This window comes from Castor canadensis, chromosome 5 (assembly GCF_047511655.1).
Source record: "Castor canadensis chromosome 5, mCasCan1.hap1v2, whole genome shotgun sequence".
NCBI lineage: Eukaryota > Metazoa > Chordata > Mammalia > Rodentia > Castoridae > Castor > Castor canadensis.
Window position 1 is genome coordinate 85,656,194 of NC_133390.1, and position 24,321 is coordinate 85,680,514.

At 52.5% G+C, this 24,321-nt stretch overlaps 3 protein-coding genes across 8 annotated transcripts in view; 1 reads left to right on the top strand and 2 right to left on the bottom strand.

Moving 5' to 3' along the window:
• Ece2 (endothelin converting enzyme 2) overlaps nt 1-5,476 on the bottom strand; it is a 35,519-nt gene extending 30,043 nt beyond the window's left edge. The window contains exon 1 of one of the 2 annotated variants that reach the window (XM_020175843.2): nt 5,238-5,471. In XM_020175843.2, coding sequence (XP_020031432.1) covers nt 5,238-5,433 — 196 coding nt within the window. In that variant the 5' untranslated portion in view covers nt 5,434-5,471. Of the gene's footprint in view, nt 1-5,237 lie in introns of both variants that reach the window. The other variant, XM_020175850.2, reaches the window with a different exon arrangement.
• Nucleotides 5,477-6,185: 709 nt separating this feature from the next.
• On the top strand, nt 6,186-12,634 carry Alg3 (ALG3 alpha-1,3- mannosyltransferase). 3 transcript variants are annotated; one of them, XM_074073639.1, is made up of 9 exons: nt 6,186-6,393; nt 7,198-7,297; nt 7,392-7,539; nt 7,647-7,807; nt 8,262-8,382; nt 8,755-8,960; nt 9,103-9,179; nt 9,753-9,895; nt 10,037-12,634. In XM_074073639.1, exons 1-9 carry the CDS (start codon nt 6,198-6,200, stop codon nt 10,307-10,309), a joined length of 1,425 nt encoding a protein of 474 aa, XP_073929740.1. In that variant the 5' UTR covers nt 6,186-6,197; the 3' UTR covers nt 10,310-12,634. The 3 variants fall into 3 exon arrangements, with proteins under 3 accessions (XP_073929740.1, XP_073929742.1, XP_073929741.1); XM_074073641.1 differs by having other exon boundaries at nt 9,103-9,178; nt 9,750-9,895; XM_074073640.1 differs by having other exon boundaries at nt 6,186-6,356.
• On the bottom strand, nt 10,673-22,726 carry Vwa5b2 (von Willebrand factor A domain containing 5B2). Of its 3 annotated transcripts, XM_074073638.1 has the most exons (21): nt 22,594-22,726; nt 21,943-22,194; nt 21,557-21,711; nt 21,298-21,468; nt 18,946-19,165; nt 18,610-18,767; nt 17,977-18,108; nt 17,617-17,741; nt 17,105-17,260; nt 16,508-16,618; nt 16,219-16,427; nt 16,020-16,131; nt 15,371-15,556; nt 14,244-14,415; nt 13,837-14,153; nt 13,250-13,439; nt 12,792-13,145; nt 11,788-11,925; nt 11,614-11,694; nt 11,308-11,507; nt 10,673-11,221 (listed from the first exon to the last, which is right to left on the bottom strand). In XM_074073638.1, exons 3-21 carry the CDS (start codon nt 21,693-21,695, stop codon nt 10,673-10,675), a joined length of 3,720 nt encoding a protein of 1,239 aa, XP_073929739.1. In that variant the 5' UTR covers nt 21,696-21,711; nt 21,943-22,194; nt 22,594-22,726. The 3 variants fall into 3 exon arrangements, with proteins under 3 accessions (XP_073929739.1, XP_073929738.1, XP_073929737.1); XM_074073637.1 differs by having other exon boundaries at nt 13,837-14,415; XM_074073636.1 differs by having other exon boundaries at nt 11,614-11,925; nt 13,837-14,415.
• Nucleotides 22,727-24,321: the final 1,595 nt, after the last annotated feature.

The following is a 24,321-nucleotide window of genomic DNA, read 5'->3' on the forward strand; positions in this document are numbered from 1 at the left end:
TTGTTCACTCTTGGCCCATTTTTTCTTTGTCCAAACCCTCCAGTAGGTATGAAGAGGCAATAGGGTACAGAAAAGAGCATGAGTCTGAATCACACAGATCTTGACACAAACCCTAGCTCTATCATTCCTAGTTATGCGGACTAGGACCAAGAACCTAGATTTCCTATTCAGAAAAATGATGATAACAATCAATGCCCAACCCACATGCAGGATTTCACACACTAAATTTAAGAATGAGAGCATTGGTTGGGCAGCAGTGGCTCATATCTATAATCCCATCTACTTGGGAGGCAGAGATTGGGAGGATCAAGGCCAGCCTGGGCAAATAGTTTGCAAGACCCCCATCTCCAAAATAGCCAGAGCAAAATGGACAGGAGGTGTGGCTCTTGTGGTAGAGTGCCTGCTTTGCAAGCTTGAAGCCCTGAGTTCAAAACCCAGTCCCACCAAAAAAAAAAAAAATGAGAACATCTGGGGAGAAGCTGAAGAAGGAACTTGGAACTTAAGAGTTCAAATTTGTGGATTCTGCTATCCCTCCCTATTGCTTCTTGGCCTTTTGGCTAAGATCAAGTGTGCTATCACTCCCTGGTCACACGCCATGGAAAATTATTTGACTCCTGGGGACTGTTTCCTCAATTTAGGATGGTATATACTGGCATCATTAGGACCATATGAAAATTAGCCAAGTCTCTGACCCTTTAGAGGATTTCAGAAGATATCAACCCTGGGAAGGCTTATGATCTTGCTTTGATTTCCAAGGCAGAATTGATAAGTAAAGGAGAAACTAGGTGGGGCAACAGTGGAACTGATCCTTTGTATGCTTCATATCCATACTGGGCACTACATATAGGACTGTGCTGATAAGTAAGTGCCTGACATTGAAGAGCTTATGCTCAGGTGAAAAGAACAACTGTGAAATCAGGCAACTGCCATATAATGCTGTGAGTGTTTCCTTCTTTCTTTTTGAGCCGGACTTCAATCTGCAGCCCAGGATGACCTCAAATTTAAGATTCTCCTGCCTGTACCTCCCGAGTGCTGGGATTGTAGGCATGCACCACCACACCCAGCTGCATGAGTGTTTCAATAAGGACAAGCTGTGGGATCACAAAGGTGAGCCCTTGACCTTACCTAGGTAGGTCAGTCAAGAGTTCAACCAAGCAGTGTCTTAGAGAAAAAAAAAAAAAAAAAGCACTCTGGTGAAAGTGCCTAGAATGTAGTCTCAAAGAGGGCAGGGTCAGGTTACAGAGGAGGGTGGACATTAGAAGAATGGACACGGATCTATCTAGCCCAATAGGCATGTCTGCTTTAGAAGATCCAGTGCCTCTTCCAGACCCTCCTGGGGCCAGGCTCAGGATGAGAATGAGCTGGATGATAGCTCTTGGCAGCCCCACAGGGAGATCCCCAGCTCTTGGAAATAGTCTGCTTTTAATCCTCATCTACTTCCCTAAGAGGATCACAGGATCAGTTGTTGGGATAGCCCTAATCTAGCAAGGTTTGGCACCTGAACAGGGCAGCCAGGGACAGCTGGCCAGTCCTTAGCAGTCACATCTCATGCTCCCACCAGGCCCTGGGGCTCGAAGAGAGCCTGGGAAAACCTAAGCATGCTTCCCCCAGCTGCAGCTACAATTGGGAGATACAGTACAAGAGATGGTGGGAGAGGGGTTAGCCTATGCTAAGTAGGAGACTCTAACTCAGTCCTGGGCTTAAATTCCACAGGGTTCTCTGATACACTATTACTTGGTACCTGACCTCTTATGCCTACAGAGCTCTGCTCAACTCCAGACAAACCTAAATTTCCTTCCTTTGTTCCCCCTGGTACTGGATGGCATCTTCATCCTTCCTAAGATGACAGGAGAACAGAACCTAACCAAAGGGCACATTATGCTTACAAAGCAGTGATTTCTAATTTCTGCCTCAGTGATTTGGAGCCCACAACCAAGACAGGGATTTGGAAAGCCATTGCCTGTCAAGGTGTGGGGAGGCAGAGCCCTGGAGAACTGATCCAAGTCCAAGAACATACTGCATAGAGAAACAGAGCTAGGAAGATGCTAACTCTACACCAAGAGACTGAGATCTAAGTCTGAATGCCAATTCACTAATTTAGAACAGGAAAGATAGCCAGCATGGGGACCGGACAGCTGAATCCTCTGGACCATCCCTTCTCTCTATGGGAAACTGGAAGCCAGATTATGATCAGATTGCTAGAGCATGGAATCAAACAAGGACAGAGAATCAGGGAAGTGTAATGACAGCAAAGCTGAGAACAGTCATCCATATGCATTCACCTGCCAAAAAATATTCTAGTCATAGCGATCAGACACACAAATGCTCAGGCAGTGTACACTGTTCTCGGAACAGTCCTGGATAAACTGTCTCCCTCTCAATTCCAGTAATAATAATTAAGGCTTGCGGGGGGCAGGGGGGTAGCTCAGTAGTACACCTTGCCCAGTATGCAGAGGCCCTGGGTTCCATCCACAACAAAAACCCAAAAATCCAAAAAACACCAAAAGTGTGGTAATAATAATGAGAGCTAATGGTCATTTTACACCAGGTACCATGATTAGCACTTTATATGAATCGTCTCCCTTTGTTTTCACGTATATCATATAGCAAATACTATTATTACTATTCTCCGCCCCCCCCCTTTTTTTTTTTTTGGCAATACTGGGGATTGAACTCAGGGTCTCCTGCTTGCTAGGCAGGTGCTCTACTACTTGAGCCACACCCTCAGACCTTTTTTGCTTTAATTATTTTTTGGATAGGGTCTTGCGTTTTGCCTGGGGCCAGCCTTGGACTGCAACCCTCCTACCTATGCCTCCCCCATAGCTAGGATTACAAGTGTGAACCACCACACCTGGCTTGTTTGTTTTTGCCTAGGCTGGCCTTGAACAGAAATCCACTCTATCTCTGCCTCCCAAATAGCAGGGATAAAGGCATGAGCCACCACATCTGACCTCATTCCCATTTTTGAGATGACAAAATTGAGGAAAGTGGATAAGAGTATTTCAAAAATCATATAGACAGAGGTACAGCCAGAATTTGGACCCCAATCTGTCTCACTCTAAATCCAAAGCTCTTAAACCACTATAACCAACTACCTTCCAGTTCTCAAGAGGCTCACCCACCTTTGGCAGTGACATTCCATCTTTAGTTATATCAACATGACTGCTAAACAAAACTAAATAAAAACAAAACAAAAAACCATGACCGCTAAACTGTAATTAACGGCGAAATCATTGCATTGTTTCAACAGAGGTTAGACAGCTCTCTGCCCATCTGCCTGGGACAACAGTAGAACTAAAAAATTATAGAGTCAGAAGATATCCTACTTCACCAAAAGTATGAAAGCCTGATGGTAGAATACACAATCAATGTACTCACCAGATCTCCTTGGGGTCTCTTAGCAATTTTTGTATGTCCCTGGGCTTTGTTGTGTGTTTGCTTCTAACAGTGTGCATCTGTCACTCTTCAGGCCGAAAATGCCCTCAGGGAATCTTTACCTGAGACCAGTTTTCCCCATCCTTCCAATTTCTCTTGGGAGCTCTTATCTGACAAGTAACAGTTATGAATGTTCATCTCAGGATTTACTTCTGGGGGGCCCAACCTAAGACAATGACCAACAGCAGGGTGTTGTTGAATCCAACTCACCACCTCTTTTAGTAGATGGTTTTACTGAAGCCGAACTCTTTACTTCTGTAAAGACATGTCTATGGTCGTGGACATGTCCATAACTGCATCTCCGCTACCACAGTAGAACCGAGTAGCTGTGATACAGACTGCAAAGCTTCAAATATTTACCATCTGGCCAGGTTCAGATGGTAGGCCATGTCACCCTAACCTAGAGTAAGTCTCTTTAGTACTTATCACTCACTTTTATATGTTGTCATAAGGATTAAATAAATTAGAAAGGGGCCCAGCACATTCGCTGGCACCTACTAGGTGCTGAACTTATATTTGTTGAGGCAAAATGCAACACAAAGGACTCCCCAAATTGTGGGTCCTTTTCTTTGATCTTAAAGATCTAAGCTGTCTGGAAAGCTTTTAGTTTAGAATTTTAGACTTTTCACCCCTCCTATCTAGAAAAGGATATCTCCTGGTCCAGCAGATTAAGACAGTATTATTCTGCCAACCACCAGTATGACAATCAGCTGTGAAGCTGGTTGAAGATAGATTCCTGGAACCCATCTCAAACATCCCAGGAATTAGAATCTCAGGAGGGGCCCAGTTTTCCAGGTGATTCTGATACAAACTAAAGCTTGCAAAACAGCTCTATGGCAAACCTATAAATAAATGAAATAGTTTACAATCAAAAACTCAAGAAACTTTCCCTTTGAAGGGGAAGAGGTTCTGTGGGGAACACACTTCTGACTCTGCTTCGGAGTCCCAAGTTCTTTACCATTAGGTCATACTTCCTTTCTAGTCCTAGTAATGTTCTACTTCCCAAACTGAGTAGGGTGGACACACACACAGACACAATTTATACCTTACAAATATACTGTATGTATATGAGATGTTCCTTTTATATGTATCAAATGTTTCACTTAAATACAGAAAAGCTTTTACAGAGCAAAATAAAAATAAAAACTATAATCGGAAGGAAACTCATTCACTAAGGCTGCCAGTGGGAGAGAACCACCAAGAGAAGCAGGGGGTCTTTAGAAGTCCAATGCGCTATCCATTGTGCAGCCGCAGCGGGACTTAGAGCCCCACATCTTCCCTTTGGGAAATCACATCAATTTCGGCTGCAATCTCACTTCTGACCTCAGAGGGCGCTGTTCTTACCTTCACTTCACACAGGGCTCAAGACCAAGTTTCAGTTAGGGCTCAGAGAGTGATAACTCCCTCTAAGCGACAATGGCTCGTGATGCCCATTGGCGCAAAAGGAAACGCGCAGGACAGTATGCTCCAAGTGTCGGTACGTGCCTTTACCACCAGAACTTACAGTACCATTTCTAGAAATGAAACTGTAGCTCACAACAGATCCATGACTTGTCCTAAGTTATACAGCCAGTTGAGCGTTGGAACTTGGGTCCTGTGGGTTCTCCAGAGCCTGAGGTTACTACCTCCAAAGAGTCCGGCACGGGGTCCTGGGTCAAGCCCCACGCCACTCCTAGCTAAATACAGCTGGATTCTGAAGGTACTAGATCTTGGTTCCCGACTGCGGAGTCCCCTTAGCAGGGCCGGTGGGCGAGGTCGGACCCGCCAGCAACCCCTGGGCGGACAGTGCCGTGACTACCCACCTAGCACGAGGATACGGTCCTCGGGCTGCAGTTCCGGCTCCAGGAGGGCCCGGAAGGAGGAGAAGTCTCCGAACCACTCGTAGGGGGCGGAGTCGGCCGCGTCTCGGTAGCGCTGGTCCCAGTACTGGACCTCGCAGTACTCGAAGTTCCGCTCGGGTAACTCCGGCCGGGGCGCCGCGGCCCGCGGGGAGGCCATGCTCTCAGCTGCCGGGTAGCCAGAGCTCGGCCTAAGTGGCCAATCACGACGGCGGGAGGTGGGAGGCGGGGCCCTGTGTCTCCGCCCACCAACTACAGTTGCTCAACACAAACACGTGGAACTTCCGTCTTCTGCTAAGCGTTCTGTCGAGAATCCTCCGGCTGGAGAAACCGCATTACCCACATTCTGAACCCTCTGGAGCCACCCACGAGGTCCACACTCCTGGTGTCAAAGTCACACAGGCTCATTACTGCGTCCTCTCACTTGTCATTTTGAACAGCTCCTTCCGTGAAGAAGCCTGAAAATTAATTATTTACTTTTCCCCAAACCATTTTTGAGTACCCGGAAGGCTCCGAAGGGAAGCTAGAGGAGTGTAGGCAGGAGCTTTGTCCTCCAGCACGAACATAAAATAATCCCAGCACAGGCGAGGCGGGATCTGGCCTTGGAGGGCTGGGGTCAGGCCTTGTTTTTCTGGGCAAGTGTTCGTTTTACATTACCGCCTGTGTACCCGGAGCTGGATGTATACTGAGAAGTAAAATTTTGTCCTTATTCTTACGGAGAGTGTAGTCTGCCGGAGGATACATGTAGTAGATAGCATTTTTAGTGGCGTAAACAAGATTCTGGCTATTCGGGTCAGCGTTTAGTCTGGTGGGGTTAGTTTGGTTAGGTTCTGCTCCAGCGCAGGGAGCGGAGGGAGCGGAACCTAAGTGTCGAAGGATTGGGTTTCCGGGATGACCCGCCCACAAGCGTAGCACACCGTCAAGATGGCGGCTGGGCTGCGGAAACGCGGCCGGCCGGGTTCCGCGGCCCAGCCGGCGGGACTCTGTAGACAATGGCTACAACGCGTCTGGCAAGAACGACGCATACTGCTGCGGGAGCCGCGCTACACGCTGCTGGTGGCCTCCTGCCTCTGCCTAGCAGAGGTGGGCATCACCTTCTGGGTCATTCACAGGGTGGCATGTGAGTGCGCCGAAGGGGAGTGGAGGGGAGGAAGGGAGACCCGCATCCTTGACTTAAACTGGTTCCCAGATCCAGAACCCAAGACTAGACCCCGGAACCACTTATTCATCATTCGCAGACCCATTTCGTTTACCCGAGCCCCAAGCCTGCTCGTCAGAAATCTTAATCCATATTCTGTGACGGGAGAGGTTGACCCTACAGATTAGGCTTCTGCCCTAACATACAGCCTGCCAGGCTAAGAAAGCAAAACCAGCCTAGAAGTCAGTTCGGGACCAAAGTTAAGGTGCTGCTGCTGTTGCTGCTGCTTGTCTCTGTGTCTTTGTGGACACGTCACTTCCCCTCCCAGATTTCAAGGGTTTTTTTTTACATCCGTTTAACTCTGAGGTCTTGAAAGTCCCTTTCCAACAATGGCATTTTCTGATTCTTTGAGTTCATGAGGCATTATCAGGTTGCTCCTTTCTAGGCTGTAGACACTGGGTTTAGGCTACCAGGACTCTTGCTGAACAAGATTTATTCAACACATATTTATTGATTGTTTATGTGCCTAACATTATTATGCTAGGTGCCAGAGGTATTTACTCTTGGACCTGAACAAAGATAAGTTGGCAGGCAATTGCAATGCATCATACTCGTCATGATGGCAATAAGACAGGATGATATAAAGGACATAAGAAGGCCAGATCCAGGTGGGTGTGGTACTGCACACCTGTAATTTCAGCACTCGGGGCTGGTGCTGAAGGAACTTTTGTTAGGGAAATATAAGTTCTGGACTCAGAAGTAATCAGACTATCTGTCCTCTTCCAGACACAGAAATTGACTGGAAGACCTACATGACCCAGGTGGAAGGTGTCATCAATGGCACATATGACTATACACAACTGCAGGGTGACACTGGACCTCTTGTGTGAGTAGGGTTAGAAGGTTAAGGGATAATGTGAAGGGTTGGCTGGATACTATAGAGGTTGTCCTGGCCTAGGCTCATATTCCCTCTCTTCCAGCTACCCAGCTGGCTTTGTGTACATCTTTATGGGGCTATACTATGCCACTGACTGGGGCACTGATATCCGCATGGCCCAGAACATCTTTGCTGTGCTCTACCTGGCCACCTTGCTACTTGTTTTTTTGATCTATCACCAGACCTGTAAGGTGAGTCCATTCTACCAACAACAGAGGGCCTCAATCTGGGAGGGTGGTGGTGCAGGTAGCTCACATTTGGGGAGCTGACCTTGTTCCCCACTGTGCCCTCCCATCAGGTACCTCCCTTCGTTTTTTTCTTCATGTGCTGCGCCTCATACCGTGTCCACTCCATCTTTGTGTTGCGGCTCTTCAATGACCCAGTGGCCATGGCACTGCTCTTCCTCAGCATCAACCTCTTCCTAGCCCAGCACTGGAGCTGGGGCTGCTGCTGTTTCAGGTCAACACCCGTCCCTTCTCACTCTCCCTCTCACTTTTGGCATTTCCTTTTTCTCCCCAATTTTCTACAGCAGAGAAAGAGGCAAAATATGTAGGTCACTTGGGACGTCACCAGGCAAATCAAAGATCTGTAGAAAGTTTCTCTTCCCCTAAAACCTCACACACCCTAGCTCATCCTCTTTCCTCCAGACAGCTTGTTGGAGTTGGTCCTTGGACTTTGTAAATATATCACTCAGTCTACAGTGATACACAGTATTCAGTCAATATGGGCATAGGTGTCTCCCTCCAGCCTTCTCCCAGCCTACCTTACCTTCCCCCATTAGTTCTGAGTGTGGACCTCATCCTAGAGTTTGCTGGCATAGCGAGAAGAGATGCTGTGGAGATGGTGGGTATATCTTTGTGTGGGGTACATGCCCTATAGCTGATCTCTACCCTTCCTCTCTTGCCCACTCCAGCTTGGCCGTCTCTGTGAAGATGAATGTGCTACTCTTCGCTCCTGGATTGCTATTTCTTCTCCTCACTCAGTTTGGCTTCCGTGGTACTCTCCCCAAGTTGAGCATCTGTGCTGGTCTTCAGGTACCCCTCCTTCACCTTTCCTTTCCTGTTGGAAGGGAGGCATCTCATCAGGCCAGTTTCTGTCCCTTGAGACTTCCTCAAAGCTAAGAGATAGATTCTGAGCTGGGCAGCCACCATCTCTGTGCTTGTTTCCATAGCTCTAAAATTAGGCTGTTGAACTATCGAGCCTCTGAGAGGTTTCCTAGCTCTGCCTATTTATGACAGCATTATTACTACCTGCCTCCTCAGCTTTTTTGATGGCAGACTCTGGTCTGAGGTGGCAGGGGAATTAGGGAACTTCTGAGGCCTTCATCCCACTCCTGTTACCCTTGGCAATTAGTGCGAAGGCTGAGCAGGCATTGGCAGCTCTGCTGACATCACATCCATCCTTAGGTGGTGCTGGGGCTGCCCTTCCTGCTGGAGAATCCCATCGGCTACCTATCCCGCTCCTTTGACCTTGGCCGCCAGTTTCTTTTCCGCTGGACAGTGAACTGGCGCTTCCTCCCTGAGGCCCTTTTCCGGCATCGTGGCTTCCACCTGGCCCTGTTGATTGCCCACCTTGCCCTGCTTTTGCTGTTTGCCCTCTTCAGGTGGCACAGGTAAGAGCCAGACAAGTGCTGTGGGTAGAACTAGGGGAAGGAGGAAAGAGCCTAGGCTTTAGGTACTACTTGGGAAAAATTTTAGGCTTGTGTTTGGCCCACCAATGATGACTTGTTGAGTGTCTGAATGGCTTCTCCCCAGGACAGGGGAAAGTATCCTGTCGCTGCTGAAGGAGCCCTCCAAAAGGAAGAGTCCTCCCCAGCCCCTCACACCCAATCATATCCTTTAAGTCATGGGAAGGTAAGTCTTGTCCTCTGCAGGTGCAGACAAGGTTTTAGGCTTTTGTTCTTGGGTAGCTGATAACCTGGGGAGAAGGGGAGCCCATTCATAGAGCTCCTCTTCTGCAGTCTACACTGTAGCTGAACACCTTACATGTCAAAGCACATTTTATTCTTAATTCTAAATATTGAGTACCATTATGAGTGTTCACACTCTCTGCCTGGTACAATCCTAAGGCTTCCATATAGTCTTACAGTTAAAGCTCACAGACCCTGAGGTAGGGAAGTACTCTTATTATCTTAATTTTTTTGGAAGGTAAAACTAAGGGTTTAAGAGATGAAGTAATTTCTCAGCATCATTGCTACTAAATGAGGGATTCAAACTCATTAGGCTTTATGATCCTAGATATTACTGTTTCCATATTAGATTGGGGAACAGGTCCAGAGAAATTAAGAAATTTGCTCAAGGCATGTATGTAGGACTGCCAAGAGCCAGGGTGCTTTCTGACTCAATCCCTACCCCCAACTTCTTCCGCTTCTGTTCCTGCCCTTGGCCTTAACCATCACATACAGATTGTTTCTACCCTCTTCACTTCCAACTTCATTGGCATCTGCTTCAGCCGCTCCCTCCACTACCAGTTCTACGTCTGGTATTTCCACACACTGCCCTACCTCCTGTGGGCCACGCCTGCACGCTGGCTCACACATCTGCTCAGGTACTGGCTGGAATAACCTGGTAAAATGGGGAGGACTAGGAAGTTCCTCTTCCCAAGACTGACCATAGAGGGTCAGTGTGTAGGACATGAGGAGCCTAAGGGTTGTGGGCTTTGAAACTGGAGCCTCTTTTTCATCTCCAGATTGTTGGTGCTGGGACTCATCGAGCTCTCCTGGAACACATATCCATCCACATCCTGCAGCTCTGCTGCCCTGCATGTATGCCATGCTGTCATCCTGCTGCAGCTCTGGCTGGGCCCTCAATCTTTCCCCAAGAGCATCCAACACAACAAGAAAGCCCACTAAAGTCTGCCCCTTTTCATCTGGCTACTCTCAGGACCCTGGGTAGGATGGGCTCTGTGCCTCTCCCAATAAACCTTGCCAAGTCCACCTCTGTACAACCTCCGTGGAGGTAGTGACAGCTGGTGTCTGGATCAAGCTTTGAGGAGCATGTGCCCGGCAGATAAAGACCTCACTCAGGTAGTCCTAAGAGGCACTTTATTGCATAGAATTTGGGGACTGTGGCTCTCCCCCACCTTCCACTGTGCTGCAGAGAGCTCAGAACACATGAAGAAGGGCCATGGGGTGGGAGGAAAGGGAAGAGAGCACAGGGCAGGCACTTTTTGTGGGGGGCAAAAGTATTCTAGGGAAAGAATGAGAAGCAGTGGGGGACAGGCTGAGAGCAGCCTATCCCTTCCCAGCACCGAGAAGCTGGCCCTGGGTGGCAGTGACTTGTGAGTATGTTTTGGGTCGCCAGCCCCAGCAGCAGCAGGTAGCCCTCAAACATTTGCCGGGCTGTAGCACAACAAGTGTAGCTGCAGGTTCTGGTCCCAGTGGCGCAGCAGCAGGAAGAGCCCCCGGGCAGCGGCTTTGAGGGCGGCTAGGTCAAGGCCGTCAGGCAGGCTCTGGGCCCGCAACCAGCAATCAGCTTTGGCTGCTGTCAGTTCCCACTCCCCAAAAGCAGCAGCGCAGCGGTGTTCCAACCACGCGAGCGCCACAGCTGTGGCCCAGGAGCGGCCCCGCAGATCTGAGCTGCCAAGCCTTTCTGGCCCCTCCGAGGCCTCAGTATCTGAGCCCCGCCCACTGTCCACCTGGCCTGGACCCTCAGACCCTGAACTAGCGGATGGGCTGCAGGAGGCCGTGGCACTGTCGCCCTGGCCAACACCAGGGCCCAGAAGTGCCCAGGGAGATGAGGCCGAGGTGGGACTGAGACTGGCACGGTGTGCAGCAAAGGGCGATGCGCGACACAGACGCTCTTGCGGGATGCGCACAGCGGCACAGAACGGCGCGTCCAGGCGGAAGGAGCCTGGCGCCTCCTGCAACCGTACCTGAGGAGAGAGGAGGTGGGGGGAGAAGCGAGCTAAGATGGTGCCCTGCCTCTGGCAACACCACCCTCCACCTCCCGAGTCCTCACCAAAGGCAGGTAGTCATGGTCACTGCCTTCACTGTTGCCCATAGTGGCCCTGCCCTGGTCGGGGCTGTAGAGTCTGTGACGGCGGCCCAGGCTGAGCCTAGAGGGAAGCTGGAGAGGCAGGCGATGAGGACCTCCAGTGGGAGTTGTGGGCTCCCCCAAAGCTGACCTGGAGTTGTCATTTTGGTCTAGGTCCCAGGTGCCTGCAGGAAAGCCTCCCTGAAGTGCTGCAGGAGGTCAACCAGTACCAGCGGGTAGTCTTCAGCCCAGCCATGCCCTACCCTTTCCTCACATTTGGGTGATTGATACCTTTAGAGTTGACTTCCGTGGGCAAAGGAGCTACATTTACATGACTTTGAGAGGCAGAAGTGCCTGGGGGTTCAGCTGGCTCTGTGGGGACATAGAGGACAGGGGTCAGGTTTGTCTGGGTGGTGGCCAGAAAGGTGAGAGTCCCACTTGAGAGGTCACCAGTAAGGCTCCTACCTGAGCTCTGCACCTGTAGGGCCCCAGGCAGGACCTCCCTAGTGGTGGCATCTACAGCAACAGGGCAGGTGAAGCAGGAAGGGGCAGAGCTGACTTTACTTGTCTGAAGCGCTCGGAGCCAGGACCTCCGGGCATGGCCTGTGAATCCAAGGAGCAGCCTGCTGAACTCACCCTCTACAGAGGGCTGCACAGCAAGGCAGCAGAATGTTCTAGTCAGCACCTGTCCACTTAAACAGAGTGAACCAGCTCAGACCCAACTTTGTGAAGAACTGGCTAGGCTGAATCCTCAACTCACAGCAGAGCTAGGATCCTCAGCCACCCAGAAACACCCAGAAGAACCTTGCCTATTTTGTTTAGTTTTGTTTTTTTTGGTACTAGGGATTAAATCCAAGGCCTTGCAATTTGCTAGGTGATTCCACTACCACTTGAGCCATGTCCCCAGCCCTGGCCTTGAACTCTTGATCTCCTGCCTTCGCCTCTTGAGTGCTGGGAAGACAGGCATGTGCGACCACACCCAGCGTCTAGTGCCTTTTCCTCTACTTATTTTGACATTGTTCACATTCAGCTTGTTTTTGAGGTAGGATCTCACTAACTGTCCACAGGGCTGGTCTCGAACTACCACCCTCCCAAATGCACCTCCTTGTTGGGATTTCAGGGGTGTATTACCACGCCTGGCACAACTATTACTTTTAATAGGCTTTTCCTGAATGATGATTTGTTTTTATGTTGTGGGCTCCGTTAATTATAGGATTATGTTTCCCTCTGTATTGGCTGCTAGGAAGCTTGTCAGTTTTGGGTCTCATACTTGCAAGAGTAAATAACTTCATGCCATGCATCTTTAATGTTACTTCATTCTCAGTTTCCTTCATTTTCACTTTTTCTCATTGCTCTTAATTTTTTACCGTGTCAATGTGGTGAGCCACCTCAAATTCTTTGTGAACAAACTGAGGACTTGAGAGTGATCACCTGCCCTTGGGCCCTGGCTGGCCCCACTCGCAACTCACCCCGGTCAGCTGTAGTCTCAGCCCCTCCTCGGAGAGCCAGCTGTTCATTGTCCCGGACCACAGAGGCTGCTGTCAGTCGGTGGAGTGCTTGGTCCCATGCAGCTTCTCTTACAGGGGGTGATGGAGGCTGTGAGCCATCCCCAGGCCCCCAAAGTGTCTCCAGCCCAACACCCACCTCCCAGCACATAGGCTGCTCCCCACACAGGGCACGGATCACTACATGACACTGTGGAGCCTGGGGAGGCTGTGGTACTGTTGGGGGTGCTGATTCCCCATTGGGAGACACAGCTGTGAACAAGAAGGGTGGTTCCATCAACATGTCCCAGTCCATTGGTGCTGGGGAGAGCAGGTTTCCTGGAGAGAGAAGATGGCAGGGATATTGGCAATGTGGTACTCTAGGCTCCATTTCCCCGGGCCTCCTTGGTGTCAGCAAATGGAGCTCCTCATCCGACACTTACCTGAGTCATCCAGGCCCTGACCCAACTGTTGGCCTGGCTCAAAGCCTGGCCCGTCTGGTATTGCACCCAGAGAGGGCTGCCGGGGTCGGCCAGGGACTGGGTTTGCCCGTCCAGTGGGGGATGAGAGACTTCGGCCAGCCAGAGCTGCTCTGTGTCTACGGCCCAGCACCTCAGCACTCAAGGTTCCCGCCTGCATGTGAGATGTGGGGTCTCTGGTCAAAGAATATAGAGCTTCTGGCCATAGTACATAAATACACAGCGGCTACATGCCCCTTGTCATCTCACTAGGCTCTCTGTTTCCCACTTATGGTTGTTTCTTGGCTGGTTTTATGTCTTCTCCTTTGCTTAGCTATCTTCTTCTTGTTCCAGACATGGCTCTTACTCTCTCTGACAGAGCCATTCTGACTCTGAACCCCCATAATACCACGTCCCTGTGTTCTTCACTGGTGGTTGTATGGTGTCATCATCATGAATTTACCCATCTATCTCTCTAGCTAGACTTAATAGTAAACATTGCATAATGCCTGGCACAGAGCAGGTTGTAAATAAGTCTGCTGGATACAGGGGGGATGTGGGATGAATCGCACCTTGAGTGGAGATGGTGCGGATGCCGGCAGGGGGCAGGAGCGGGAGCCTGCAGGTTCTACCCAAGCCAGGCTGCGGCAGCCCTGCTGAGAAGGAGGATCCAAAGGAAAACTACCCTCGGGGGAGCCAGGGCCCAGGGATCCTGGGGACTCACTGCTGCCTGTGGAGCCTGGGCCTGGCTCGGGACTGGCAGAACAGTGGGTGAGCACATACTGCTCCCGGATGTACGATGACTGGAAGATGCGTCGCCATATGGCTGTGTCAGTGGAGGGATTGGGTCCAGGGTCCGTGACGGGGTCTGTCAGGGCATCGGTACCACCTGCTGGGAAGTAGGAGAATGGGCCCCCCCGCCTTGACCCCTCCCACTGCTGTCTCCAACACAGCCACATACATATGCCAGGGCACTCACTCTGCTCTGAGTCCCCAGCAGCCCATGGACTGGACAGCTCTGCTGACACATTGCCTGTTCCCACTGGCTCTGATGTGCCTGTGGGATCAGTGCCAGGGCTAGCGACAGATGGTGCTTCCTCTGGGGATGGGAACACGGAGCCACCCAAGCTCTGCCAGCCAGGCTCTTGGCCCTAGGGGAAAAATTGATGGTAGTTATATACACTATCTCTTTCCAAGCAGGATTTTAAGATGGCTCACAGCAAGAGGTAATGAAGTGAAAGACTAAGGAAACTGCATGCTAACTGTAGGATTAATAGAACTGCTGTGGAGCTAAGCTTCAGGTCTGGCCTCATGCTTCCTGGCTGCCAGGCAAACAATCTATTACATAGCTCTCATAATCAAGAAGGAGGCAGCAGTCCTAGCTTTAAGAAGATACAGCTTTCTGTAAATAATTCTCTCTCCAACTCTTCTCAGGTACCCTACCAAGAACATTTGCGTCCTCCCATTACAACCTATGAAATAGGAAATATTATTTACACAGGAAGACACAGGCTCAGAGAGGCTAAGTGACTCGCCCAAATCAAGTGGCTACTAAGTGGCAGAGCTGGGATTCAAGACCGCACCTATATTAAGCTCATCTGTTACCAAGTATTACAGGAAATGTGTTGGATAATGGTTTCTTTTTGGTAATTCTGGGGATTGAACTCAGGGTCTCTCACTAGCTAGGCAAGCACTACCATGTGAGCCATGCCCCCAATCCATTTGTTTTTCCAGATAGACTCTAGTTTTTGCCCAGGCCAACTTTAGACCATGATCCTCCTACCTCTGCTTCCTGAGTAGTGGAAATTAAAGCCATGATCCACCCTGCCCCACCCAGTGATGCTTTCTATAAGTCACTAAATGAAGTAGTAAGCACCAGTTTTGTGACTGTGTGCTTTAGTGATCTATGGTAAAAACTAAGGGCTGCACTTCTTGAAGACCCCTTGAGTGGGGCAAGATTCAGTTAACCTGAGGGTCCCAGTACAATCTCTGCGGGGCTCATAGAATAGTAATGGCACTAGGAAGAGATATGAGAAGAAGAAAGATACAGGGACTTCAGCCACCCAGGCCCACCCACAACAGCCCAGCCCAGCCCGGGGGATCTACCCCTGGAGGGCGGGATCGGAAGCCATCCACCCTGAAGAGTGAGCAGTAACCGAGCAGCTGGTCCCCAGGGTAGAGTGCTGGAATCTCCCTGGGTGTCAGCAGTGCCTCCACAGCATCAGGCACAAACCAGTCTACAGAGATGTCGCTCAAAGCAGGTTCCAGTGCCTTCCTCAGAGCCTGCACCAGCTGTTGGGAGTGAGCAGAATAAGACACAGGAGAGGTGTTGCAGCCAAAGAGAGCAAGTGGCTGCCCTTCTCCTGCTGCCTGCTGCCTATCCATTGGGCTGATGGAGAAAAGAGTCTGGCTGGGGAAGAGAAAATGAGGGCAAAGGGACTGAGACCTTAGGTCTGTCTCCTGGCCTGAGCTTTGCCACACAGTAAAGGTGAGACTTGAGGATACAGCTTGGTCCCAGGACATAAGATTTGGAAGGAAGTCAGAGCTAGTAGCTCTATACCTTTGGTCTTAAGCATCCTCCTCCCAATAGCACCAACAGTTCTTACCCTGGTTGGTACCTCAGGGAGAAGAGAAAGTGGAGTAGGGAGAAGTCCTGTTGAGTGTGTCGAGAGGCCTGACAAGGTTTGTTTCTGATCTGATGTGTAACTTGGGAGAATTTCAAGGAGTAGAGAACAAGGCCTAGGTTCAAACTCACGGTGGGCTGCAGCCTCTCCCCAGGCCTCAAGAAGTAGGCCTGGCCCCTGCTGAGGGCGGATAGACTGCGTAGCAGCTGATGGCAGGCAGGCCCCAGCCCAAATGAGAAGCACCTGATGGGGAAAGGAAGAAGTTGTGACCTTCGGGAGCCTCTTGGGGGAGGGGCCAATCTTAGCCACCTAAGTCAGCCCACTCCATACCTGGCTGCCCCCCTGTGCCACCTCATGAGCTCCAGGGCTTGGTGGGTAGTGGCAGCCACAGGTGAGGCAGCAGTGAGCAGGAATAGCTGCCGAGGATGGGCCCTGTGCTGGGGCTGGCCCAAGGCCCAGTCCAGTGCAGCCAGCACATCTGGAGGACCACTCATAGCCTGCAGCATCTCGATGCTCTCACAGATCAGGTGCACGGTGTCCTGGAGACAGAAGTCTCAGGCTGGACCCAGATGGGCTGAAACATCTCCACGAGGTACCCAAAGCCCTGACCCACACTCACATCACTGCAAGCCCGGCTCTCTTGGAAGAGTGGCTGCACCGATGTCCCAATCATGGCCAGGTTGACAAGCGTCTGAGATGGGAGAGACTTCACAGCCAAAACAATGGCATCCTGGAGAGGGCCAGGGAGGGCTGCATGAGGTGGATGGGCACCAAGACACTGGTAGAGAGCAAGGGATGTCAGATTGTTTGCTTTCTCCAGGCCATGATTAATGGGAGACACCCTGTGAAGGTGAGAAAGCCTGTGCACAGTGGGTCCTTGGGAGAATGAGGGAGCCTCTAAGTATATGCGAGACATTTATGTCTGGGACTCTGGAGGTGTGTGGGGAGTGTGAGTCTCTGTAACTGGGTTGCAGAGTGTGACTCTTGGGACTCTAGAAGAGAAATGGGTATGTGTGAGTGTGAGAGAGAGACTGAGAATATATGTGTGTGTCTGTTTAGAGGAAGAGGCAAGACTGCTGAGGAACCTCCCTAAGGAATTGCTGTCTGGTTCCTCTTTGGAAGGTGGTGTGTTAAGCAAGAAGGTGACTTCTGGCTTCTTGCCACCTCAGCCTGCCCAGTCCACTTCAGCCTACTGCCCACACCAAGCCCCACGGGCCTTGTGCGCTGCACTGCTGCCATCCAGCAGGAAGAGGAGCTCCCGAGTAGCTGTGCCCAGGTGTCCAGGCTTGGAACTCAGGTCCGGGCAGAAGCTCAGTACCAGCACAGGGTTCAGCAAGATGTCCTTGTGGAATCGTCGCTGCAGGAACCACACCTGAGCATGGGAACCTTAAGTCAACCTAGGCCAGGCTTAATGTAGCTCTGTCCAGACTGGACAGTAGGACACAGCCCTGGGGTCTTTTCCTATCTGGTTCATCCAGAAGGAGTTCCTTTTTGTAGTAATCTGAAGAAAAGCAAGTAGCTGTCATCAGAATTAGCCTCCATCCCAGAGGGATGACACTAGCCTTCCTGTGACAATATTCATCTGCCCTCTCTGATAGTGGGGGCAGCTATTGAGAGGCTGTGAATAGAGGCCTCCCCTCTTGACATGAGCTTGCCCACCTGCTCCTCATGCACAGTTGCAGCCAGCATTGAGGCCAGAGGTGCAGCCAAGATCCCATGCAGCCATACCTGCCGGTCCCCATCACTGTCCCTCTGCTGTAGCCTCTGGAAATCCCGGCGGGCCCTCACTCGGGCCTCATACTCTGCTGAACTCAGACTGCCAGCCTCCAGCATCAAGTGTGGCTGATGGGGCTCTGAGAAGAGTGGACAGAGCTCTGTCAGGGGAATCCCTATCTCTGGGCCCCAACCTTCCAGTTCCTCTGTCTTAAGAGGACCCTGAAGGTCCAGCCTCCCTGCACCACAGTGCCCAACCTCACAGGTGGTGACTGTCCATCTTGCCTGGGGCCCAGAAATCTATACTTGAAAACTGTGTTGCAGGTCATTCCTAAGCAAGTCAGAGCTGGCCCACTGTGTGCCCCAGTCTCTCACCACTGGGGTACAGCAGAATCTCCAAGGCCCGGTCACATTGGTGGCCCTCTGCCAGAGTGACACAGATGGTGGCAGCAGAGCTGGCATGAGGGGGAGCATCTGCCCGCAGAGCATGAGAGGGGCTCTCCAGGCCTGAGGGACAGAGAAGCAAAGAGGGGGGAATGGTCACCTCACCCCAAGCCAGTACTAAGAACTCAGACATCGCCTTCCTGGGTAATGGTGGCTGTGGGCAGGGATTATGCTTGACTCAACTCAGCTTTCAGAATCTGGTCTATAAAATCAGATGGACACTGGTTCCCAGCTCTGTTCCTGGCTGGTCAAAGTGTTACACATCAACCAATTTGCATCCTCCCCCACCTTTTACACAAAGGAAAACCAGTTCATCACTTGGACTGATCCTATTATAAATCTCTCTCTTGCCATTGGTGAGTGGAATGGAATACAAATAAGTTACCTTAAAACACAAGCTGTTGGGGGCGGGGGTGCTGTAGGGTAGAAATGGCCCATTAGAGGTTCCTAAGACTTAGGTCCCTGACTTCCTTTTGGCCTTTGTTCCTCCCATTGTGAACCTTGGATTATTTCTCAGTCTGCTGCACTGGGAGGAGTAGGTCAGGCCAGTCCAGATGTACCCACCTGCCAGCAGGCATGGCCCAGTCACCAGCATCTCGAAGGAGAAGCTATATGGGGCAGGGCAGCGGGCAGGGCCCGAGAACACGTCCGGAGGGGTAGCTGGCTCCTCCCAGGCCAGCCCTTCCTCCTGAGGGCTGCCTGCCCCGAAGCAGCTGGTGGGGCTGGAAGGGAGTATGAGGAGGGTCACTGGGCCACTGTGAAGCCCCAGCCCCTCTGGCTCACTGGCCCCCACCCTTCCTCACCCTGTCCATCCCCCGGGGCATCCTGCTGAAGCCCCCTCACCCGCACTACACCTAGAGAAGCCGAGGGAGGGACGAAGAGAATCACCATAGGCCCAACCTGTCGTCACAGAGCCCCGGAGGCCTGGGGGGCCCTGGCGGGCCTGGTGGGGCCAGTGGGGTAAGCACGGTGGGCAGGGCCACACGCAGCACCCCATCAGGCCGGGAAGGCAGCTCCTGGCTGCTGCACAGGGTCACTGTCATGGTGCCAGCCGCAGCAATGAGGCCCGTGGGCAGTACCAGCGTGGACCGAGCCTGGGCCAGATCCAAGACAAGATGACCTATGATGAGCAAGAAAAGAGGTCACAGGGACTGGGGGAAAACAGAGATGGGAGCGGGCACTAATCAGGAAGCCTGGGCAAGAGGGATTTTGCGTGGTTGGTGGGACACAAGATGGTGATGCACAATGGGGACACGAGGCAGACGATGGTAGGAGAGTCAGGTCTATCACAGAGGGATTTGGCTGTCATCAGCAAGGAAGCAGTGGCATCATGACTAATGGAGGACCAAGGAAAGGGGGCATATCCATTCCCAAGGTTCTGAAAGTTCCACACCCTCTGCCTCTCTCTCCCTGCCCCCTCCCCTTCAATCTTCAAGCATCATCACCTAAAGGACTCTCCTTTGTGGACTGACACCTCCCTCTAGCCCAGGATCCATTCTGCTCACAAACTCTCTGCTCATGAATGCCCACTAGTATGGATCCAGAAGTTTCTACCTTGGAGCAGCTTAAGGGCAGCAGTCTGCTTGGAAGTAGACTAGAGAACATAGAACTCACGTGCATACACAGATTGTAGGTTTATTGTAGGACTGGTGGAGTTGCAGTACAGCACTACTGCTGGGTGGGTACACCTCCTGCAGGGTCTGACCTCAGCCCTATCGTACCTCATTCCCCCACAACAATCATCTGTTCATCCTTTCAAGAAACACTTGCTGAATAGATGAAGGGAAGAAACAGATGGAAGGCAAGGAAAGAAGGAAGGTAAGAAAGAGGCTTCTGTCTCAGCCAGCTGAGGCCTGATACAGTGGAGAAAGAAGTGTCAGTTTTCCAATCTCAGCTCTGACTTCTAATTGTTATCATTTGACAATAATCCTTTTAGGAGCCTCAGTTTCCTCATCCATAAAATGGATATAATAACTGTTATCTCAAAGATTGTGGTAGGGAATAAATGAGATAATATATGCAAATTATTTTCATCACCTATAAAAGGGAGAGAGGGATCAGCACACATTACATACCTCTCACCTCCCAGATTCAATTGAAGTGACACCAGGCCTGGGCTTTGTAAACTGCAAATCACTAAATATGAGGTGCTGTATCACCATTACCCAGTATAACCTACTTGCAGGCCTTTTTTTAAATTCCATTGCCCCTAACCCTACATTCACCAAGTCCTACAGTTCCTTTCACTGAAATGCTGGTTACTCCTTCTGGAACATCCTGGGGCCTAGCCCAGAGCTCTCTCTTTAACCACCTGCTGGGCTTAAGTCAACTCTCCACACCACTGTATCCTGTCCCTTTTCTTACCTGGATGGTAAGTCCCAGGGGGCAGGAATCAAACATATGAAGACTTAATGAAAGCACGAAGCACAAGCCACAGAACCTAGCACAGAGCCGGGCTTTCATCTCCTCCCCCAGCATTCACTGGGTTCTTTCGTGCCAGTTTCTGTGTGAGATGCTGGGACTTGGGAGGTGACCAAAACACAACCTTAAGCTCAGGAGCTAATGCTGCAGAGGGAGAGACAGACATGGCTGACCATGACAATGACTCCCCCTAGAAAGTCCTGTAATGATGTGGTTCAAAAGGCTGGGGAGCAAGCAAAGCTGCAATCAAATATTTGTGTAGGAGTAAGGAAGATTTCCCAAGGTGACATCTGAGTGGATCTTAAAGAACACACAAGTGCAAGTGTGCTAGTTAGAACATGGGAAGCTAGAGCAAGGAAGTGTAGAGGGACCTGTCAGTGTGACTGGAGGTGTGTGGGGGAAGTAAGGATCTGGGGCCATGAGCCTGTTTGAGGAGGTGTACCCTATAGGATAAGGGGCAGCAAGGAGTCAGAGTATGTATGAGGGTATGAGGTGTGTGTGTGTGTGTGTGTGTGTGTGTGAGAGAGAGAGAGAGAGAGAGAGAGAGAGAGAGAGGGTGGGTGCTCCCTTTGTCACAACCTGGAGAGACTACGTTCCCTTGGGCAGTAAGGGCCGGTGGCTCCAGCAAGCTTTGTGCTGCCTGCCAGGTAGGGGCAGGCCTGGGCCAGGTGCCCAGTCCACGACTGTTGGATAAAGGGATGAATCAATTAATGGAAAAAAAAAAAATCAGTGCCTGGAGGAGGAAGGGGGAGGGGCGGCGGCAAGGCGGATGCGGGAACCTGAGCTTCGGCAGGCATTCAGCAGTTCGGGCTGGAGGCGCGCGGGACTTACCCTGCGCGCAGCGGCGGGGCGTAGAGGTTCCCAACCCGGGGCCCAGCGCGCGGCAGCAGGCAGCTTGCGAGCGCCGTCGGTTCTGCAGCTGGAAGGAGACGCGCCGTCCGGCCGCCTCGGCCTCGAAGCCGGATACGACCTCGGCTTCAGCCAACGGGTACACGAACACTCCTGCGGGGAGAGGAGGCAGGAGGAGGCGTCGAGCCCCGCCTGGAACCCGCGCCCGCCTCCCTGCGCCCGCGCTCGCGCCAAGCCTTACCGTCCACCGGCTGCGGCTGCGGGTTGTGGTAGGTGAGCCGGGCCCGCAGGCTGAGGCAAGGTCCATTAGCGCAGGCCCGGACCCAGGAGTCCGTGAGGGGTAGCGGCGTCCAGCTGGAGGGGCAGTACAAGCCGGGCATCGTGCCAGGAGGTGGCCTGCGGGAGCAGGGTCTAGATGATGCGGTGCGCGGGGGAGCGCGGGCACCCCACCCGCACTCCTTAAAGCCAGTTTCCAGAGGCTAACTCAGGCCCCCGCGCGCGCGCCTGCAGGGGGCGCAAGGCTGAGCAGGGGTGTCCCCCCCACACACACGCCGAGGCGGACAGGTGGCGAGGGGAGATAAGAACGGGAGGCGCAGGGATGGCGAGATGGACATCCTCACCCGTTACCTGGGAAGCCGGGGCTGAGTGCAGCTCTGGGCAGCGCTGGGACCCGGGGAGCGGAGGGTTAATGATTAACCAGCGCTCGGGGCGCCCGGCAGTCCCGCCGCCGGCTCCTCTGGGGGTGTGGGGAGGGCGATCACAGCTGCTCCATCGCCAGCTCCTGGGCCTCACCGTCGCCCCCGTACCTGCCGGCCCCCCCAGGGCTCCCCGCGGCTGCCAGCTGTCGGAAGTGGCGCAGGTGGAGAGATGGAAGATGCTCTGGGTGGAGAGCAAAGGTTTAAAGGGCCAGCATTCTCCCAGGTGTCCCCCAGCCCAGCAAGGGACAGCAGGGGTGGGGTATGACAAGGAGCAGAAAGGACTGCAGTCTTTATCTCGCTCCTGCCCGATCTGACCCGAGCTCTGAGAGGGGCTGCAGACCCGCGTGGAGAGGTCGGAGTAGGAAAAACAAGATAGGGAAACAAAAAAAAAAGGCGGGGGGAGCTCAGACCGGGAGAAGTGTCGCAGCAGAGTGAGTACATGCGATCCGTCCAGCGAACCTCTCCCCACCCTGGCAAAGCTGATCTGGGAGAGGAGGGCTGCTGCAGTCGCGGCTCCACTGGGGATGCTGCGGGCTGGGTCTTGGGATCACCACCCTCCCGCGGGCAGCCCCAGCCTCACCGTCGTTCCTCCGCGGAGTGCCAGGCGTCGCGACTGGACCAGGAGGGGTGTTGCCGCCTCTGTGCTCTGGGCCTCACTCGGTCCCTGCACCTGCGGGGCGACGGCTCAGGACTCCCGCTGAGGTCGCTGTGAGTCTGTGCTGGGGCGCCGGCCCAGCTGCTGGTGACCCCGCCCCCGTGCCGGGAGCCCGCCCCCCCAGTCCGCCTCGGCCCCGCCCACTGCTGCGGCGGGGCTGCCGCTCTTTCTCGGGTGCGGTGCCGCCTCCGCGCCAGCCTCTGCCGCCAGAGCCAGGCAGGACACTGCAGTGCAGGGACCGCGTCCCCGTCGCCGCACAGCCCCCATCCGTGCGGGACTGAGGCCTCCTCGACCCCACCCCTTCCACCCTGCAGACGGTGAGGCGTCCTGTGTGTGCAGCAGAGCCGCTCTGTCTTCAGCCCCTAGCACTGCAGCGACCCCAGCCATCCTAGCGTCACCTTACCCAGCTCACCTATTGCCCGCCGGGGGAGGCTTCCCATCTCTGCAGTGTCTCCCCACTCCTCACTGCAGTGAAACCCAGCGCCCATCACCGTAGGACTTTCCCCCACCCCCAAGCTAGCCCCTCTCCTTAAGTGTCCCTAATTACTGCAAAAAATCTCCCCCTTCCCTGCAGGGAAGCCTTCAAGCTCGCGTGGCAACTCACTCCAAGCGAGGTTCCCCTCCATCGTTTCAGCGATTCCCTCACCCAGAATCAGCCAACCCTGTCATCACTGCAGTGTCATCCACCTATTTTTGCTGGGGGTGGGAGAGGGGCTTCACTCGAGCCATTAGTGAAGCCTCCAGCCTTCTCTGGGCTGCAGACTGCCCCTGTCGTAGCAGTGACCCCACCCACCACTGCAGCACCTCAATAGAAAACGTCTGTCCCTTGTTGTTGGCAGAATTTTCATGTGTTTGACAGTGTTCCACCACAACAGATTAGGAAAGTCGGTAAGATCTTCCAGGACCCCACGAGAATCTGGGGAAGTGAGGGGAGGTGAACATGTTTAGTGGCTACCTCATACGGATGTCACTCAGATTCTGCAAAGAGCCATTGAGGAGAGATGTGGGCTGGGGCAGCCAGTGTGGAGTAGGTTCTCTCCCCCCACCCATTAACTCCTTGCCTTTTTATTCCAGTAACCATCACCATACTGCTCTCTTGGGACCCCCTGCCTTCCTGAGCACCTGAGCCCTCAACCCCAACCCTACTCCCTGCTTAAACCACTTAACATGACAGAGATAGCTTGGCCTTTCCCCAGGAAACTTCAGGGTGGAAATGCACAGATGCTGTCACATTGATGGAGTCCACAAGGAGCTCCAGCTGGGTCCCAGCTCTTCTTTCCACACTTTCAGAGCCACAGTTCCATTGATCCTCTCCTCCAACTGGACATAAACCATGGGGCTGAGGATCCCTTCAAGATGATCTAGGATCCCAGTCAAAACTAGTCCTGGCCTCAAGGACCCCATGGAGATCTAGGTAATGGACACTTCCTCCAGGTGCTTTATGTTCTTCACCTTTTGTAAATGAACCAAGAGCTGCAAGTGGTCCTCAGGCCAAACATGAGGTTGCAGGAAGCAGTTCTTTCTGGGGATCGTTGAACATAGAAATGGAAAAAAGAGGCCCTGTCTTTGGCCCTGAGCAGAGCTTGGATATAAAGCAGTCTCCCTAGGACACCACACACACACACGCACACGCACACGCACACGCACACACCA